This window comes from Megascapheus bottae, chromosome 3 (genome assembly GCF_031878675.1).
Source record: "Megascapheus bottae isolate mThoBot1 chromosome 3, mThoBot2.hap1, whole genome shotgun sequence".
Taxonomy (NCBI): domain Eukaryota; kingdom Metazoa; phylum Chordata; class Mammalia; order Rodentia; family Geomyidae; genus Megascapheus; species Megascapheus bottae.
In genome coordinates, this window is record NC_143511.1 from 91,041,291 (window position 1) to 91,054,340 (window position 13,050).

Here is a 13,050-nt window from a genome sequence, read left to right on the forward strand (position 1 = left end):
CTTCCGGCTTTTTTCTATGTATGTGGTACCAAGGAATCGAACCTGGGTCTTCATGCATGCTAGGCAAGCACTTTAACCACTAGACCAAACTGCCGGCCCCGTGAGAATGGTAAATTTATAGTTCCATCATTTATTCTGCATTTGTTATTTTGACTTTTTCTGTGAGTAATATAATTCATGAAGTAGTTGGTTATTTTATAGAACGGTTCATATTAACTAAGAATGTGCTTCATTCAGTCCCTTTATTTTTGAATTTTCAAAATAAACACTCTACATCCTAGCAATTCCAAATATTCCAGTGAGGAGTTTAAGAGAATTTGCATGAATTTAAAAAATTTTATTAGATATTCAAAGATAATTCAATTATGTAAGTCAGGTTATAAGGACATGCATCTTGATCCGTGTCACCCCTTCTGTTGTTCCCCCATTTCCCCTTCCCATCCAAGTGACAGTTTTATATAGTACACATTGAGTATAATGACTGTGTTTGCTCATCTTTCCTACCTCCACTGTGTGCTCCCTCAGGCCTCCCCCCAAAACTATGTGTCCAGTTCCAAATATTTATTGTTAAACATTCATTAGTTGTTCAGAGGAGTTATGCCTTTGGAGTTCTCTCCTGAGGAAGTTCATTCATGTGTAAATGCATAGAGCTTGGTATGCGTTATCATGTATGTTTGTTCTTCAGATATATTCTACATAGAGGACTAAAGAGAAAGCAGGTACTTACTTCTTTGTCTCTCTGAGCCTGACTTACTTAGCATAATTTTTTCTAGGTCTATCCACTTCCCTGTAAATGACTTAATACTATTCTTTCTAATAGATGAATAAAGTTCCATTGTGTATATGCACTGCATTAATCCACTCATCCACTGTAGGGCATATGGGCTGTGAGCAAGGATGTAAAAATGCCTGCTGTTTCCTGACCTGTAATATTCTGGGTAGATGCCCAGGAGTGGAGTCACTGGATGATAAGATAGCGCTATATGTAGTGTTTTGAATAGTTGCCAGATCACCTTCAAAGGTGATTGTTCGAGTTCACATTCTCACCAGTAGTGCAGTAGGGTTCTTCTTCCCTGGCCCCGTCCCTGCCAGTATTTGTTATTGTTTGAATTCTGATGTTGGCCAGTCTTACTGGAGTAAGGTGGACTCTCAGTGTTGTTTTGATTTGCCTTGCCTTTATGGCTAGGAATGTTGAGCATTTCCTCATGTTCTTATTTGTAACTCTTACTTCTTCTAAGAAGTCTCTATTTAGCTCATTTTCCCACAAATTAATTGGGTTATTAATTCTTGTGTGGTTTAGTTTGTTGAGTCCCTTGCACATATTAGGTCCTTATTGGATATATAGCTGGTAAAGATATTTTGTCTGAGGATTTTTAGCTTAGTAACTCTATCCTTTGCTGTGCAGCAACTTTTTAGTTTGATACAATCCATTTGTTGAGCCTCTCCTATTGGTTGAGTCCCTGAAACTCAGAATGTTTTTGTCTGTGCTAATAAGTTCTAATGTTTCTCTTACTTCTTGTGTTAATTTCAAGTTTGAGGGCTTTGATCCATTTTGAGTTGATATTAGTGGGAGGTGACGAGCAGGGATCCCACATCAGTCTTCCATATATGGATGTCCATTTTCCCAACACTAGTTATTGAAGAAGCTTCTTTCCTACATATATATAGCTACCTTCTCAAATATCAGATGACTAAGCATAGTGGTTAGTTGTGGGTCTTCCAGTTTATTCCGTTGGTCTTTAGACCAATTTTCATGCCAATACCATAGTGGTTAGTTGTGGGTCTTCTAGTTTATTCCGTTGGTCTTTAGACCAATTTTCATGCCAATACCGAGCTGTTTTTGTTATTACAGCTTTATAGTAAAGTTTGAGGTCTGGACTTGTGGTACCTCTAGGATTTTTTTTCCTCTCAACTTTGCTTTGCTATTTGAGGTTGTTTTTTTTTGGGGGGGGCAGGGGGATCATGATGGGACTTGAACTCTGAGCCTCGGCACTGTCCCTGAACTCTTCAGCACAAGGCTATCGTCCTACCCCTTGAGCCACAGCCACACTTCCAGTTTTCCTGTGGTTAATTGGAGATAAGAGTTTCGCAGACTATAGTGCCTGAGGTGGCTTTGCCCTGTTCACCTAGTCAGACTTTTTTCTGTTCTCCAAAACACATTGGAAGACCTCCTTTCCTGCCCCTAACACTGGCCACATTCCTGTATGGAAGGAAGGCTGTAGATTATATGCCCAGTTTTTTTTGTGGTTAATTGGAGGTAAGAGTCTCACAGATTTCTGACCAGGCTTGGTTTGAGCTTCTTTTTTTTTTATTGTAATTAGTAAAAGGGTTACATGATATTTGCCAGATAGAAGATGCATTAATTCACATACATTGATACCCTTTCACATGTCTTGGTACCCATTTCCCTCCCCCCTGGTTTGAGCTTCTTGAGTAGCTAGGATTACAGGTACAAACCACCAGCTCCTGGCTAGATTTGTTAATTATGTTGCTCAAGTATTCTATAGCTTTATTAATATTTTGCCCATTTGCTTTCTTTATAATTGAGTGTGATACATTGAAATCTCTCTGTAAAGAGAAATATTTTTATTTCTATTTATGTCTTAATGCATTTTTTTTTGAATGTGTGATGGTCCTGAGGCTTGAACTGAGGACCTAGGCACTATCCTTGAGTTTATTTTGCTCAGGACTAGTACTCTGCCACTTGAGTCACAGCTCCATTTCTGGCTTTTTGGGTAGTTATTTGGAGATAAGAGTCTCATGGACTTTTCTGCTTGGGCTGGCTTTGAACTATGCCCCTTAGGTCTCAGCCTTCTGAGTAGGTAGGATTGTAGGCATGAGCAGCCTACACCTGGCTTAGTGCAATTGTGTCAAAGTAATTTGAAATGTATAGTTCTGTGTAAAATAATGTAATAGATAGATCCTAAGCAGTTGTTACATACACTTCTAAAATAGTAACTATATGTTTCTGAGTTCATTGAGTGGATTTTAATTTTATTTCTTCATCAAAGAAAAACCTTTCTATTTAAATAGCTAAGTAGTATCTTCTAACAATTATTTTTGTCTTAAAGTAGATTTTTCCTTATGTGACTATCGCATCTTTTTCTAATGAACATTTGTCGGGTCTGTCTTCTTCCATCTTTTGCCCTTTATGTGTCTTGGGTTTATCAAGCCCATGCAACTATACCTTTAATGAATCTAGCTGAATAATTTGTTATTTATTTATTTGCCAGTCCTGGCTTGAAGTTAGGGCCGGAGCACTGTCCTTGTGCTTTCTCAAGGCTAGAGCTCTGCCAGTTGAGCCACAGCACCACTTTCAGCACTTTCTAAGTATGTGGCACGGAGGAATTGAACCTGTGTCTTTGTGCATGCTAGGCAAGCACTCTAACACTAGGCCACACTCCTGGCTCCTAAATAATTTTTTTTCTTTTGTTGAATTGTATTTTATTGTCAGGATAATGTATAGAGGGGTTACAATTACATTCGTCAGGTTGTGGGCACATTACTTCTCGAAACTTGATACCCCTTCTCATGTTTTTGTTCCCCTTTTCCTCCCCCTACACCCTCCCAATCATCTTGTTTTCCCCCTTTCCTTCCCTATTTCAAATAAACATATATACTGTATACCAGGTAACAAAGTCAGATACCATAACCATATGCATGAGATTAGCCATAAGTGTAAAAAAAGAAAAGAAATAACTCCATATAGTACATTAAGAACAACAATCACGAAGATAAACCTCTTGTTTCCTTATCATAGAGTTCATTTCATAGTCTCATCCTGTATGTGATCCTCTGGTAGGAGAACCCTACAAATGAGGGAAGCCATGCAGTCTATGCTCCTTTGGGTCTGGTTTACTTCACCTAATATGTTTTTTTTCTAAGTCTTTCCATTTCCTTATGAATGGGGCAAGTCCTGGGGCTTGAACTCAGGGCTGGGCCAAGTTAAGAGCTCTACCACATGAGCCACAGAACCACTTCTGGCTTTTCTGGTACTGAGGAATTGAACCCAGGGCTTCATGCCTGCTAGGCAAGCACTCTAACTCTAGACCACACTCCTGGCCATTAATTTGTTATTTGATTGTCATATTTAGTTTGCTGATATTGATTCTGACTCATTTGCTTAGACTTGGGAGTAGAGCTGTGGCTCAAGTGGTAGAGTGCTATCCTTGAAGAAAAATGCTAAGGAGGACAGCACCCACACGCTGAGGTCAAGCCCCAATGCTGGCATGTAAAGAAACTTTAAAACACTTTAAAATTAACTTGGAGTTGCTTAATCTAGGATTGTGACATTTGCTTCATTTTCTGTTTTTTACTTCATCCTTTCCTTTTTAATATGCTTCATATCACATTTTCTCAGAGCTCTATTCGTTCAAAAGTTATGTTTTGCTTTTATTTAGTTGTTACTTTTGTAAGTATACAATGCATGCAAAACAAATCTATAGTTATTTATGTTATCCTCCCATTTGGCAATATAAAGACCTCAGAGGAGGCCCTTCAGTGATATGATTGCTGTTCAGCATTTTACCCCTAAAACAGTCCCATAAAATGACTATTGTTTTGACACTGTTTGCTTATGTTTTGTAAATTATTGTTGCCTACCTTTCATTTCTGCTTCATAGGTTCTCTTTGAGTGTTTTTGCTCTTCCTGAAGGAAGCCATCCTAGCATAATATAGTTTATGCAGTTCTGAAAATGTCATCACTAAAATAGCAGTTCTGAAGAAAAGCAGTGCTTATGTAACTCTGCAGCCTAACATGATCAAAAACAAAAACAACTCCAATGAAAATATAGCAAAGTGAAACCTGTGCTAGTATTGACCCACCCAGTATGGAAATGAATCAGTCTCTTGCAGCCTACACCACCAGGGTTTGGACTGTCTCCTCCTATTAGGTGCTGGAAGCGGGAAATCCCGTCCAGAGGGGTCAGCCTCCTCCTATGCAGAAGAGTAATGTGTGTGTTCATGGAGTGGTTTGGAGGGTCTCCCCCTCAGGACTCCTGTCAAGCCCCAGTGCTTATTACCTTGTCCCAATAAAAGTGGTGCTTTCTGAGATTCAAGTGGTTTCAGAGACACCTGGGTAGATGTGAGGTTCTTGCTTCTTCCCTCCCTAGAACAGCTGTCCTTGAGTTCTGTTTGTGCCTTCCCATTTCAGCACCTCAGACAGGGACATGTCATATTTTTCTTCAGCTGCCACAGTGGGGTTCAGGTGTAACATTGGTTTACTTGATGCTGCTTGTTGTGGGTGTGGGTCAGTTTTATAAGCATTTTTTTTTGGGTCAGTTGTAGGGCTTGAACTCAGCCTGAGTGCAATCTCTGAGCTCTTCAGATTAAGGCTGGCACTCTATCACTCTACCACTTGAGCTACAGTGTCACTTCCGGTTTTCTGGTGGTTAATTGGAGTTAAGAGTCTCATGGACTTTACTGCCATGGCTGGCTTTGAACTGCAATCCTCAAATCTCAGCCTCCTGAGTAACTAGGATTACAGGCATGAGCTACCATTACCTGACTAGTTTTACAGGCTTTTACTGCTTGCTCGTGTGTGTGTGTGTGTGTGTGTGTGTGTGTGTGTGTGTGTGTGTGTGTTGTGGGACCTGAACTCTGGGCCTGGACACTGTCCCTGAGCTCATCAGCTCAAGGCTACCACCCTACCCTTTGAGCCACAGCACCACTTCCTTGTTTTTTTTAAAAAAATAGTTTATGTATCTTGTATTTTTCATCTAACAATTTCCATATTTGAAGTCACTAGTAGTATAAATCAACTATATATCATGTATGTCTTTTAGTCCTAGTGACTTTGTCTGATTGTCTTCTACTTCAGTAGTTTGATTGTGCTGTTATGAAGTTTTCGCCTCTTCCTTCTCTTCCTCCTCCTCTTCCTTTCTCCTCTTTCTTTTCCTCTCCCTCCTCCTCTTTTCTCTTCCTCCTTCTCCTCTTCCTCTTCCTCTACCTATCTCCTCTTCTCCTTCTCCTCTTCTACTCCTCCTTTCCATCTCTTCCTCCTCTTCCTGGTCCTCTCCTCCTTTCCTCCCCTTCTCCTTGCCTTCTCTTCCTCTACCTGTGCCTCTTCTTTTTCTTCTTCTTTCCTCTTCTTCCTCCTCCTTTTCCTCCTCTTCTTCTCCTTCTCTACTTCCTCCTTCTTTCCTCTTCCTTCTCCACGTCTTTGTTATCCTCCTTCACCTCTCCTTCCTCCCTCTCCTGTCCTCCTCCTCTCTTATTCCTTCTCCTACCTTCTCTTCCTCCTCCTGCTCCTCCTCCTCTTCTTCCTTTTCATAATCTGTTTCCAACAATGAATTTTAGTGTGTAGCAAATTTCATCTTGACCCTTTTTTTCTTAGTCTGCTTTGGCTACTTTTTTTTGTGACTTTGTTATAGTATTTTTAAAGAAGTTCCATCTAGGCTTTGGCACCTTTGTTCTTTTTTTTTATGGTAGTGGTACTGGGGTTTAAACCCAAAATGTGCTTGCTAGGCATGTGCTCTACAATTGGAGTCATACCCAGCTCTTTTGCCTCAATTATTTTTGAGATAGGATCTTATGTTTTGCCTGGACACCAACTTCAGAACTCAAACCTTCTGCCTATGACTTCCTGTGTAGCTGAGACCACAGCTATACATTATTGAGTGAGATGGGATCTTGTTTACTTTTTGTATGGACTGGCCTTGAATGACAACTGCTCCATCTCTAGCCTTTGACGGAACAAGCATGTGTACCACCATGCCTGACACTTTTATTATTTAAGGAGATATGAAAATTAGATACTTCAGTTGATGAACACCGCTCTGTACCCGAGATTTCCAGGATCTATATTTATCTATATATATCGCTGATGGTAACTGAAATATACATTAGCATAGCTAAAAATCAAGAATTGCTTTGAGAAATTTACATAAGAAGGGACCAAGCTTAAATCCATTTTAACCAGGGGGTTTGATTTGGAAGAAGAACGATGAGGGTGGGGGAAGCCAAGAAAGCAGAGGAGGGGCCCAGGGAGAAGTAGTGATTAGTGTTTGCTGAGCGTGAACTTAAGGAGACAAGAGTAGGAGAAGAGTAGTGGACAAGGTATCATTCTGGCTCTTTTTAGACTCCCTGACACATCAAGGCTTTTCTTCAGTGTCCTTTAAGAGAAGCCCTAGGTCAACAGGCTGGATGATGGGTTTCAGGGAGTACCTGTGGATTTGTGTGCCCCAGGCTGCCCCCTTTCTCCCTTTTGTGCCGCTCAGATCCCTTAGGGGAAGAGCTCACTAGGTTCTGGTATTGTCAAGATATAGGATGCCTCAGCACCCACACCATGGGTGCAATGCCCAGCTTAGTGCCTCTCCCACTGCAACCCTACAATGTGGGTAGAAGCTGGAGAGGTCCCACTTAGGTCTCCTTAGAAGATAGCCCTCCAGCCGGGTCTGACTGTGGTACCAACACTCCCCCTCCACATGCCATGCCATGCTCTGCTTGATGAAGTTGTATTCTAAGGCACATGTTCTTCCCTGGCGGGCACAGGATAGCTTTCCTCACTTACCCGCGGCCCTGGAGTTGCAAAAGACCCATGTCATGTGTGCTTTATGTGCACACACTCTAACATGGAGGCCCTGTGTCCTTATAGGTGGTAACATGGACCTGGAAAGCCAAGCAGAGGGGAAGAAGGAGGCAGAAGCTGACGACATGCCAAGGAGTGGCCCCCGGCCCATCGTCCCATACAGCTCCATGTTCTGTTTGAGCCCCACCAACCTGTGAGTCTCCTCACTGCCCACGTGTGTGTTTGTCCTACTTATCTATTTCCTGTGACCCATATGAACATAGTAGCCAATTTGCAGGAGCCAGTTCCATCCCCTTGACTTAGAATCGAGTGGCCACAAAAGTCCCATGAGGCCTACCATCCCTTCACTTTATGGACAAGGACCAGGGCCTTGTAGACAGACATGCAGCCAAGAAGTCTTGGTGGTGGAGCTGGGCTTGGACTCAAGGTGATCAGCTCCAGAGCCTGTGACTCTCCTTCTACTGTGTTGTACTCTCTGCTGTACACTTGGACCCCATGTGTGCCTCCTTCCATCCACCCTTCCATCATTCGCATCATATACACATGCATGCATGTTTGTTGTGTGTTCTTTTTTTTCTGTTGTGTGCTCCCTTTCATGTGTATTTATCATGATTCACCTTCTACGTATCAGACTGATTTTCATTAATACAACCATCACTCACATGCAAGCAGCATTCTAGGGGCTGGACACGTGCATTGATAACTAGGGCAAGAACATCTGTCCTGAAGCAGATGGGCTGGTGAGAGAGACAAACAGACAAGACAGTGGTTTGCAGGCCATGTGTCATGGTTCATGCCTGTGACCACAGCTAGCATTCAGAAAGTAGAGGCAGGAGGACTGAGGTGGAAGGATTTACATAGGTTAACTTATGTAGAAGTGTGAGACCCAGCCAGGCCCAGTGGCTCATGCATGTAATCTTAGCTACTTGGGGGCATGGGGCTGAGATGATGGTTCAAAAGCCAGCTGAGCGAAAAGTTTGTGGGGCCCTTTTCCCAATCAAGAGTTGGGTGTAGTGGTTTTTACCTGTTATCCCAGTTATGCCAAAGGGCTGAGAGCAGAAGGATAACAGCAAGCCAGCCAGGGCAGAATAATGTGCAAGACTCAGGCTTAACAGAAAGAGCTGAGCGTGATGGAGTGCTTGTCATTTTAGTTATGCCGGGAAGCCTAAAACAGGAGGATCACAGTGCAGGTGCATACCTGAGCAAAAACAATGAGAGTCTATCTCAAAATACCAGGGGAAAAAAGGACTGGGGGCATGTCTCAGTGATAGACCTGTCAAGCAAGTTAAAACTCCTGTACAATCGCCAAATAGGAAAGAAATAGAATGAATGAAAGAAAAAAAAATGTGTAGGCTGGGAGTTTGGCCTAGTGGTAGAGTACTTGCCTAGCATGCATGAAGACCTGGGTTTTATTCCTCGGTACCATATACATAGAAAAAAGCCAAAAATGGTGCTGTGACTCAAGTGGTAGAGCTCTAGCCTTGAGAAAGCCCAAGGTGCTCAGACCCTGAGTTCAAGGCCCAGGACTGACAAAAAAAAAATGTGTGATGCCCTTCTGAAAAACAAAGTAAAGCAAAAAAAAAAAAAAGAAAATAGGACGTAGGGTATGGCTGAAGTGGCCCAAAGCTCTGAGTTTAAACCCCAGTACCACCCAAATCAAATAAACAAGTCAGAAACGAATGCTAGGAAGAAACAAAGTATAGCTGGAGATGTGGCTGGCTGCTGGTGGCTAAAACTAGATGGAAAGGTTAAGCCTCAGAGGTAAGACTGGAACAAAACCCTGAAAGAAGTAAGAGTGGTCCACGCAAAGGTGGAATCTCACAGAAGCCAGCCTGGACAGAACCAGGTGGGTACAGAACAGTCCAGAGGACAGCAGAGGAGTGACCACTGCCGACCTATCCGGCAACTCTTTCTGCCTTTGATTGTCCCACTCTCTTTACCCAGCCTTCCTCACAATTCTCTCTGCCTACTCCTTCCCTCCATTCTTTCATTCAACACACATGTGTCAGGGACTCACTCAGCTGTGCAAGGGTTATGAGTAAATGGAAACACAGGCAGATTCAATCTCTGCCTTCTTGGACTGACAATGTAGTGGAAAAGCCTGGGGACAGTAAAGTAGGGAGGCCCTGGTGTTGTAGAACAGGTGGGAGAAGGCCAGGGTGAGTTTTGTTTTTGTTTTTATTTTTTGTTTTTGCCAGTCCTGGGCTTGAACTCAGGGCCTGAGCACTGTCCTTGGGCTTTCTCAAGGCTAGAGCTCTACCACTTGAGCCACAGCACCACTTCTGGCTTTTTCTGTGTATATAGTACCAAGGAATCAAACCCAGGGCTTCATGCGTGCTAGGCAGGCACTCTACCACTAGGCCATGCTCCTGGACCTCAGGGTTATAGAGGGAAGTGACGACTTTGTTGGAACCTTGAAGGATGAGTAAGAGTTAAGAAGGTAGAATGAGTGCTGTTTTAGAGAAGGGCATTACAATGGCCCAGGACTAGAAGACAGCAGAATGAAGAGGTGTAGGGAGTGTGTTGTTCTGGGGAAAACCCGAACAGTCACCAAAGAGGCCCCCAAAGTGTGGGAGGAGTACACAGGTAGGTTCATTTCTAACTGTATTCAGTTTGACATGTTGGTAGGAAGAGTTGGAACAGGAAATCATTTAGTAGGTGGCCAGGAAGATAAGGAGATGGTTTGGCCAGGGTATTCAGAATAGAAGCCTGTAAATGAAATGATTGAGGAGAAATTTTAGAGGGAGAATCTGTAGAATTTGAGATGCAATTACACAGAAGGGGAAGGAATGTCAACGATGGCAAGTGGTCATCTCTTGACAAGTGGTAGACAGGTGGTCACTGAAACCAGTGGTGCCCTTAAAGGTCTGGCTGAGCTATGGGATCTAGCAAGCTGCCCTATTCTGCAGAGCCAGGGCAGCTGGGGTGTCTCATGGCCAGGTGAGCTAGGTGGAACTAGGTGGAAACTTAGGTACCAGTTGACTTGTGCGATGGCTATTAGAACTAAAGGATAGGAAGTAACCGGGGATGAAGGTCCAGCAGGTGATCTGGGCCTGGGTAGAACACCTGTCTGTGCAGGTATGAAGGTGGTGGGGGAAGAGATGAGTGGAGCTCCTTCAGGGAGGAAAGAAGTGGGTTAGTTGCTAGATGTGGCTGGCTGTGTGAGGTGGACATTCTTGGAAATGTAGAGAGGAGAAGAGGCTGGATGGAGGAACTTGTGGCTGAGGTGTGGCCGCCTGCAGAGGTTATAAGAGTACTTGTGATGGTTTATGGACTTTCTGCCCCATTTGATCGTCTGTGTGGCTGCTTCTTACCCACCATCCTACTTCATTCTTCCTGACTGCCAGCTCACTGCTATGGTGCAGTACTTACCAGTCTCCTGCTCCCCTATTTCTGCATTTGCTGGTGCTTTGCTCCCTAGAGTGGAGCTTCATGGGGCCAGATACTTGCCTTTCTTACTTGTTGCTGTGTGTCTAGTGCCCAGCAGATGCTCAGTAATGTTGAACTGCTTAGCAAAGGTCAGCAGGTGATGAAGCAGGAGGCACGTGTATGATGGTATGTTCACATACAGCTCCCAGAGTGTTACAAGCATGCACACAGCACAAACCTGGGTATCCACTGTAAGTTGAAAGAGGCCTATGGTCTGCAAGGCTGCTGGCGAAAAGTCTTCCCTCCACTCCACCTGCAGCCTATTTGTTCTGTAAAGGGCCAGGTAGTTGGCATTGTTGAATCTAGAGCTGCAGACAGTTGGGAAACAAGTGGAGGGAGTTATGCTCTAACAAAATGTTATTTACATGAACAGGATCAGCCTCATAAGGCCTGGGAGCTATGGTATGTAAAGCTCTGGCCTTTAATGTTCTCTCAGGAACACCAGACACCATCAGTCACCGGGTCTCTGTCCCTGGACCATAAAGATACAGAGCAAAGTTCCATTCTGGTGTCATGCATTCCTGTGGTAGAAGCTGGAGAAGTGCTTCCTGCAGGAGAATCTGGAATGTACCCTCTGGCTCCGGGCCCTGTGGTAACCTGTGTCTTATCTCCATAGGCTCCGTCGATTCTGCCATTACATTGTTACCATGCGGTATTTTGAGATGGTCATTCTTGTGGTCATTGCCTTGAGCAGTATTGCCCTGGCTGCTGAGGATCCGGTGCGGACAGACTCTTTCAGGAACAATGTGAGTGGGGAGGCCCACTGCCAGGCTGGAGGGGTGCCACTGTGTGAAATCCCAGGACCCAAGGTGCTGGGTGGCACTGGATCCTAACTCTTCACCACCTTCCTCTCCCTCTGGGGTATAGGACCAAAGGGCTGGAGAAGCCACCTCCTGGAGTTCCCTTTTTACTGAAGTGCCAGAGTCAGTTTGGCTGCCCTGGAGATGGGCCTCTTCCTAGATGGTGCTCATTTCAGTTTTCCCCAGATTGTCGCCAAGTCACCTTTGCCTGCTGGTTGTCTACTCGTAGAATGTTGGGGAAAATGTAGAACCCTTGTTGTGGTACTGGTTCTAGGTTTCTTCCTAGCCTTTGTAAGCAACCCTCCTTTTGGTTCTAGGCTCTGAAATACATGGATTACATCTTCACAGGCGTCTTTACCTTTGAGATGGTAATAAAGGTAAGATGATTAGCTCCTATAGCGCCTATGGAGGTACGTGGGGTGTGCACATGGGAGTGATGACACAGGGCCTGGCTGTGTGTATGAGAACTATGCTGGGGAGCAAGAGGCCCTGCTGGCTATGATGGACCTTTAGCACTGCAGGGCCTTTGGAGCACTGACACTTCATCATTTCACCTTAGCTCTGAACATGAAGGCTGCCGGTTTTGTTTAAGATGCATGTGTGAGCGGAGCCCCTCCTCCAGGTTTGCCTGCCTGCCCAGGGAGAGGGCGGGACATGACATTGAGCAGAGCACAGGGAGACTTTGGAGAGGGATGAAGGGTTTTGGTTGCTGAAGACTAGCTTTGCTTTCCTTCCTTCCTTCCTTCCTTCCTTCCTTCCTTCCTTCCTTCCTTCCTTCCTTCCTTTCTTTCTTCCTTTCTCTCTTTCTTTCTTTCTTTTGTTGTGGGCTTGAACTCAGGGCCTGGACACTGTGCCTGAGCTCAAGGCTAGTGCTCTACCACTTGAGTCATAGTGCCACTTCTGGTTTTCTGGTGGTTGAGAAAAAGTCTCATGGACTTTAATGCCCGGGATGGCTTTGATCTGTGATTCTCAGATCTCAGCCTCCTGAGTAGCTGGGATTATGGGCATGAGCCACTGGTGCCAGCTTTTGATGTTGTTCTTGTTGTTGTTGGTTGTAGGGCTTGAACTCAGGGCCTAGGTGCTGTCCCTGAACTCTTGCTCAAGGCTAGCGCTCTACCCCTTTGAGCCACAGCACTACTTTTCATTGTTGAGTGTTTAATTGGAGATGAGTCTCACTGGACTTTTCTGCCTGGACTGACTTTGAACCGTGGCCCTCAGATCTCAGCCTCCTAAGTAGCTGGGAATACAGGCGTAAGCCACTGGTGACCAGCCTAAGAACTAAATTTAAGCAGA

At 44.2% G+C, this 13,050-nt stretch overlaps 1 protein-coding gene across 4 annotated transcripts in view; it reads left to right on the forward strand.

The window, feature by feature from the left end:
* Positions 1-13,050, forward strand: part of Cacna1b (calcium voltage-gated channel subunit alpha1 B) — a 180,228-nt gene that overhangs the window by 105,984 nt on the left and 61,194 nt on the right. For all 4 annotated transcript variants that reach the window (XM_090331041.1, XM_090331038.1, XM_090331039.1 and 1 more), the window contains 3 exons: positions 7,595-7,721; positions 11,574-11,703; positions 12,075-12,134. In XM_090331041.1, the coding sequence (XP_090187167.1) occupies positions 7,595-7,721; positions 11,574-11,703; positions 12,075-12,134 (317 nt within the window). The remainder of the gene's footprint in view (positions 1-7,594; positions 7,722-11,573; positions 11,704-12,074; positions 12,135-13,050) is intronic.